General features: G+C 35.7%; 1 protein-coding gene across 5 annotated transcripts in view; it reads right to left on the reverse strand.

Moving 5' to 3' along the window:
* The window catches only part of Cap-H2 (Chromosome associated protein H2), a 123,825-nt gene that overhangs the window by 14,253 nt on the left and 102,052 nt on the right, over positions 1–7,520 (reverse strand). Inside the window, exon 9 of one of the 5 annotated variants that reach the window (XM_017615665.1) lies at positions 3,141–3,237. The exons of the other annotated variants lie outside the window; for them this stretch is intronic. Coding sequence (XP_017471154.1) covers positions 3,214–3,237 — 24 coding nt within the window. The 3' untranslated portion in view covers positions 3,141–3,213. Of the gene's footprint in view, positions 1–3,140; positions 3,238–7,520 lie in introns of those variants that run through there. 5 annotated transcript variants of the gene reach the window in all.

The following is a 7,520-nucleotide window of genomic DNA, read 5'->3' on the forward strand; positions in this document are numbered from 1 at the left end:
GACACCGACGCTCCAGCTCTGAAAGTATTCAACTCGGAACCCGCTGGTGGTAGCAGAGGAAGAGGGAGGCCCCCACTGCGATGGAAAGATCAGGTGGAGAAGGACTTGGCTTCACTTCGCGTTTCCAATTGGCGTCAGTTGGCACAGAGGAGAAACGACTGGCGTGCTTTGCTGAACTCGGCCAAAATCGCTTAGGCGGTTACAGCGCCAAAAAAGAAGAAGATGAGAATAAATAAAAGAATATTTAAAAAAATTTGGTGACATTAAAAAATATTTTTTTTAAACAATAAAATCAATTACAAAAAAAGATTTAAATTAAAAAATATTTTTATTTTTAAAAGAAAATCTAACAATAAAAAAAAAAATGTATTAAAAGCGATAAACAAACTAAATTAAAAAGAAAACTATAAATTCAATCAGTTTCTAAAAATTTAACCCTAGAGTACTAACCATATTTTACACACGCTTTCATAGTCCAAATAAAGTCCACTGTAAAGTTACTTGCAGATATATTTTACAGACATCCCATTGGATACATACAGCCAGGGTATGAAAATAAACTGTACAAAACAATTCCCATTTGCTCATCGATCATCATATCATATGTGGTTTTGTACAGTTTTGTACATAGTCAGAAACAAATTGTAAGATTCACTGTCATTTTCCCCAACGAGAAACGTTTGCTTTTCGTTTGTGACAATTGTACCATAGGGTACGTTTTATATGTATGCAAACGTTTAAATTACGTGAAAAATATTTTTTCTGTAAATTTTCATATCCATTTCAATTAAAAAACATTTTTATTTTTTTATGCATTGCAGCCACTCGTTTTGTATTTAGTTATTGCATATATGTACATACATACATATATTTTTCTCTGCACGATTCATTTCGTTTGTTGTTTCGTCTGTAACTACTAAACTACTGTAGTGTACTATCGCCAAAGTGAACTCAGCCGTTTTTTTCGTATTGTCCGAACTGTTGAAGTAATAAACGAAACGAAGTAGTAACGTACAATCAAGGCATAACAGGGAAGAAGTGATTTCGACATTTCTCTCTTTTGAACTGCGACTGAAATGTCAACTCTTAACCCTGTACTATTCAAAATTTTTTTTTATATACATTTTCAATTGTGAGCTGTGCGACTGATTTTAAATACATAATAAAATGAAAAGGAACTGCGAGCGGTGCGTTGTGTTTGTAAGAGCCTGGACAACAAACTTGTGCGTTATTTTAAACCTTGGAATTGTCAAGTGAAGCGACAACGGTGGGCAAATTGCTGCGATGTTTCATTAGGAGACTCTTCACGTGGGGTCGTGACTTTATTTCTAAGTAGACGCGTTTGGTCCAAGGTGCAGGATTTATCATGACTATGAAAATAAATCTCCCTTTCATATANTTTCCTTGAAGCGATTTTGATGATTTCAGACCTTTAGTAAAGTCAATATGATTTATTCCATTATAAAAATATTTATAAGGTACAATCGCTGAGAGCCAGCTTTAGAAATTTTGATGTTTGCTAGCATTTTAAAAAATTTCTCTCGCCGTCATTTCATTTGTATATATATATCTGTCTAAACAACAAAATTTGAAATTAATTAATTTAAATAAATAAATAAATGAAAGAAATTGTGTTTTATAGAGTTCTGCTCGCATGTTAAGGCGTAGATTTTGGCATGCATCTAAAGATATTTTACTTCAAAGGCACTGCACTTTTGCAAAGAACGATCTTGTGCTTACATTGGGTCAACTGGTTAGGCAAAAAATGAGCCGAGCATACAAAGGGGCACTTTGGCAAATCCGTTTTCATAACACCACAAAACTCGATCTATTTTTGCCTTTATATGGTAATTGCCGGAACTTAAGAACTTGATATTGCTTTGCTTGCAGAGGACAACGGAATTTCCGCAGCCGATAAAGCGGTAACTAATTTTTCGTTTCCAATTTTTTTAGTTTTTTCAACTTCTGAATTTCTTTTATTTCGAGAGAGTAAACTCAAAATGCTAACAAACGTCAAAAAACCCAATGGCGGACGAATTGAGCGAGCGGTTTTACCTTTAAATATTTTTATCATGATTTATTCATATTGTTTTTGTTTTTCACATACATTTCCTCTTTCAAAAATATACAATTTCATAAAATTTCAATCTCTATTTATCATCATTAGATGATCTAGTGTCCATACGCCTTAGTAGCCCAATACGCCCATTTGGGTATTTAAAGCTGACATTATAGCCAAGTGGTTTTTATGTAAAAAAAAAACTTTTTAAATGCTATAAAAAACAAAACAAAATCAAAAAGAAAAATGTTTACTTATTTTGTTTTTTATACTCTTCTTCTTTTTTGGCGCTGTAACCGCCTAAGCGATTTTGGCCGAGTTCAGCAAAGCACGCGAGTCGTTTCTTCTCTGTGCCAACTGACGCCAAGTGAAACCAAGTCCTTCTCCACCTGATCTTTCCATCACGGTGGGGCCTCCCTCTTCCCCTGCTACCACCAGCAGGTTCCGAGTTGAATACTTTCAGAGCTGGAGCGTCGGTGTCTATTCGAACGACATGACCAAGCCAGCGGAGCCGCTGTATTTTAATTCGCTGCACTATGTCCATATCGTTGTAAAGCTCATACAGCTCATCGTTCCATCGTCTGCGGTACTCGCCGTCGCCAACGCGTAAAGGACCGTAAATCTTCCGCAAAATCTTTCTCTCAAACACCCCAAGAGCNGCTTTCGTACGTCGAGAGAGGTCTTTACTCCTGAATTGCCTACTCAGTCCAAAGTAGCACTTGTTGGCAAAGGTGATTCTGCGTTGGACTTCAATGCTGACATTATTGTTTTTAATACATTGTACATTAATGTAAAAAATGAATAATTGAAGCCCGTAATACGAGGGAAGAAATAAATTTTTTTTCATTAAGTTTCGTTAAAAGGTTTCCAAGATAACAGCACTTTAAAGAAAGGTATGTATGACGTTTTCTTAAAATTTAAGCCCCGTGTAAATAGGCAACCCTACGTCATCATATCGGCAAAATATGCTGCACGTATATTCATATCACCTAGACCTTCAATCTCTTCAACTTTCATCCAAATCCTTAGAGGTCGCGCACAGAGGTGGCCGCGGTGACATGAAATGCCTCAAGTATTGGTTGATATCTTCTAGTATGTTTATTTTATTGACATGTATGGGCATAAATGATTTTTCATATAAAATCACTTCGTTATCATTTTGTAAATACGTGCTTGCGCTGGAAGTGAGAGAAGGAGACAAAAAGTATGTGTCGGTAGGTATTTAAGCTTTTGAGTAACAGATGGCAAAATATTTACATATAACCTAATCTCAGCGTATGTATGTAGGTATATACATACATAGGTACATATGTTGATTGCAGTTAATGTGGATCTGTTTTTCTTTTAGTAATCTATGTATGTACATATGAATGCATAACATCGTGCGGCAGTAAATATTACACACAAAAGAATTAATATATACGTGAAACCATGATAAAAACATAGCAAGGTAGAACCGTTCTCTCAATTTGTCGGCCATGATTTTTTTTTAAGTTTGCCAGCATTTTAAATTCATATAAAATTGAAAATAAAAAATTGAAATTGTTCGAAATTGTTGTTGCTTGAGATTGAAAATGAAAATGTGTGTGTGAGTCTGTGAGTAAATTTAAAAATTAAATTGTTTGGAAACGTCAAGAATTTTAAAAGTAACTCTCAGCGGTTCTACCTTACTATATTTTTATCATGCGTGAAACTATGGGTATGCGTACTTAGTTTTTCTCTCTGACGTCAGGATTTTTTTTATATGACTTTGAAATTAAAAAAAATATGATAATTTCAAAACTTCACTGCAATGTAGAATAACAATTAGGGTATCATATAAAAGAAAAAATTCTGTATAATTATAAGAGAATACATTTTTTGGTGGATAAGGACGAATGGGCATGGAAAATGTCCTTTACAAATTTTGTCTTTACCCACCAAACATTGAGATTAGTTATCGATTAGAGAATGATTGGAGAACTAGCCACATTCTCCAATCTCAAACGTTAGAGAAGGACTCGAAAAACTATCGAGAATCATTGGGTTCTCAACAAAAATGGGACATAGTTCTCGACTCGAGAAAATATTAATTCTCTTGCTTTATTAAATAAAACGCTTTGTTTATACAAATTTTATTACACGTATTTCCAATAAAATAATAGTGAATTATTTCAACTCACCCATAATTTGTGATTCATTCATTTGGAATATTGCTTATTTACATTTATTTGAATTTGCGTTGTTTCTCTAATCGTTCTGGAATCGAATTCTAATTTAGTTCTCTAACTTCGTCATCGACTCGAGGACGAGAGAATTACCGTAGTTATCTAATGCAGAAATCCAAATTTCTCTAACATTATAGAGTGTGTTTGCTAAGTAAATTTCCTTGAAAATAAGCAATATTTTTTTTTTATTGTTTGATGACTAATACACGCACGACGTCGTCATCAAATTTCGTCCTGCAAACTTTATTAACTTAAAAAAATAAAATTTATTAAAAGCGGATTTTCAGTACTGATTTTTGACGTAGAATACGTCTTACGTTTCGATATGGAGGCTATGCTCAAATGTTGTAGTTGTAATTTTTAAAGCTTATTTCACAAGAACTAATGAAACGATTTCAAAGGAAAGTTCGGCGTTTCAAAGGCAAAATTTCGAACAATATGCCTGTACAAAATTGATATAGCGGCTGATGTTCGGATTAAAACAGAGATTGTAGATTTAAACTAACTATTTATTAATCAAAGTAAATACGATATAGAGTACATCAAAAAACGCGTGGAGCCTGCGAATAGGGATGCAAACGATGCATCGATGTTTCTGAAACATCGATAACATCGGCTAAAAAACCGATGTTTACCATCGATATTTGAAAATTACTCAACATCATAAAATTGGCGATATATCGATGTCAATTTTAACGATGTTTTAAACATCGACTTTAGTTTCGGTTCAAAATTGCCATTGCGTTCACATCTTTGTTATATTCTTTGGGCTCTGTCACACGGTCAGTATTTATTGACGTGATCCAAGTATCGCGATATTTATTGACGGTGTAGTATGCAGTATTGATGGATCGTGATCCATATCGCAAAATTTATAAAAATTTTGAAATCTGGATCGCGGATCGCAATACCGTCAATAAATATTGAACGTGTAGCACTTTCAAAACGCGATCCATACATTTCTTCAGTACATCTTTTACTCTCATAATGTAAACATCGGCTCTGCCTTCACTCTCGGGGCTTAAAATCTTTCAAAACAAATTGAACAAATCTTAAAATAATTGTGGAATGCATTATCTGTAAATTATACGTACAAAATAAAAATATTTTCTTGCGTCATAATAAGCGTTCAGCAAAAAAAATATGCAAATACTGACGCGATAAATATTGAACATGTAGCATTCGTGCGCGATCCATCAATCCATCAATATGGATCGCGATCCAAATATCGTGATAATTACTGACCGTGGGACAGAGCCCTTTGGGTAAGCGTATTACGGGTGATGGCAGCCATGTACTTAATAAAAGCAATTGGCAACGTTGAACATAGGCGATTTCCATGACGTAGTTACAGTATTTCAATACGACTTAAGGTGAGTGTAAGTATTATCTGCGCGTAAACAGCAAATCTATTATGACATTGGAAGGAAATCTAATTAAATTCAAAAAACCACCCATTGAAATGTTAACAATGTAGCAGTTTAGATGGATACTAGGTGTTTCTTGAAATTTTAACAAGCATTAAGTCAGTTCCAGGTATTTCAGGATTTGCAGGTTTTACAAGTAAAGCGGGTTTCGCCATTAATAAACCTTATGGAAGGTGGCGTACGTTAACACCTTCCTGTAAAAACCTGCAAATCATGAAGTACCATACTTATTAAAAAAGAGAAACATCGGAAAATATCGATGTATCGATAGTTTTAGGGCGATTTTTTTCGGCATCGATGTTAGTGTTTACGATACATCGAAATATCGATGTATCGATGTTGGCTCTGAAAATTTGCATCCCTACCTGCGAACGAAGAAGGAAGAGAGAGCACGACCAACCAGCAACAGCAGAATGTCATGTGAAACATGCAACTGATAATGCAGGGTTGCCTTATGCCGATTGCTAACATTCCCCTTGTCCTAATTTATTGGCTAGGTATCTGGAAACGCACTGTTTGCTTGCGCGGTCCATCCAATCGACGGACAGTGGGTACGCCTATTTGTACGTTGGAGTTGTTGTCGCGGTCCTGCGCAGGGGTCGTTGGATTGTCGTTCCTAGTGGGCGGTGCGTTGTTATTGGTGGTTATATTATTTGGATCTACGTCCCAATCTATCTCATCGTCTACCGACTCGCAGGTGGGAGGTGCTGCCACTTTCCGTATCTGGTTTTGATGTCTTCTAATCATGCCCCTTGGTGTTGTTATGTTGTACATCATACGGCCCAATACTTGGTTTATTTGACCTATAATCCATTTGTTTTTCCCTGGAAAGTTTCGGGCTTGGACTTCTTGTCCTATATAGAACTTCGATTTGGACTGGTTACGTACGTGCTGGTTTGGAAATAGTGCTGAAAGTAGCGTACGAGGTTGTCGGCCATGTAGTATCTCTGCGGGGGATTTCCCTGTGATCGGATTTGGCGTTGAGCGATACGTAGCTAGATATTTACATAGAGCTCTTTCTTTACATGATGAATCTTTCATTTCCTTTGCGGGAAATAAATTTTGCACCTTATTTTAATTACCTTAAACGAGCAATTTTTGTGTATATGTATATGTATCCATAAGTTTCTCGGCAACGGCTCTAACGTAGCAAAATGAAAGATGCAGCGATTTTTGTTCTCAAGTTACATACCTGATGTCAGTACGAATGGAAATTATAATAGCGAGGTTTTAGTTTTTTAACCTATAATTTTATACCTTATAGTGTAGTCGTAGTCTTGGAGAAATATTGCCCACCTTTGGAGCCTGTGCAACGCTGCGACCGGTACCTTTTTATGGGGATGAAATATGGTGACCAGCGGTTGATGATCACTAGTTAGTTTAAACCTACGACCGTATAAGTACTGGTGAAAACGCGTGACGCCAAATACTATGGATAGTGCTTCCTTTTCTACTTGCGAGTAGTTTATTTGGCTCTTATTTAACGTATTGGATGCGAAAGCAATTGGGTTTTCCGACCCATCTGGATACCTATGCGATATTACCCCGGCAAATACAGTCTCTAACGTTAGAGAAATTTGGATTTCTGCTTTAGATAACTAGGGTAATTCTCTAATCGTTCTCGAGTCGATGACGAAGTTAGAGAACTACATTAGAATTCGATTCGAGAACGATTAGAGAAACAACGCAAATTCAAATAAATGTAATAAGCAGGGAACGGATTTTTAGGACCTAAAAACCTATAAAAAAGGCAAAATAAAGTAACGAAATAGGCTGGAAAAGGCAAAATAAAATAGCGAAAAAGGCAGGAAAAGGCACTAGGTATTG

Source organism: Rhagoletis zephyria, unplaced genomic scaffold (genome assembly GCF_001687245.7).
Source record: "Rhagoletis zephyria isolate East Lansing unplaced genomic scaffold, Rhagoletis_zephyria_1.1 Rzeph_scaffold_01053, whole genome shotgun sequence".
NCBI classification, from domain to species: Eukaryota; Metazoa; Arthropoda; class Insecta; order Diptera; family Tephritidae; genus Rhagoletis; species Rhagoletis zephyria.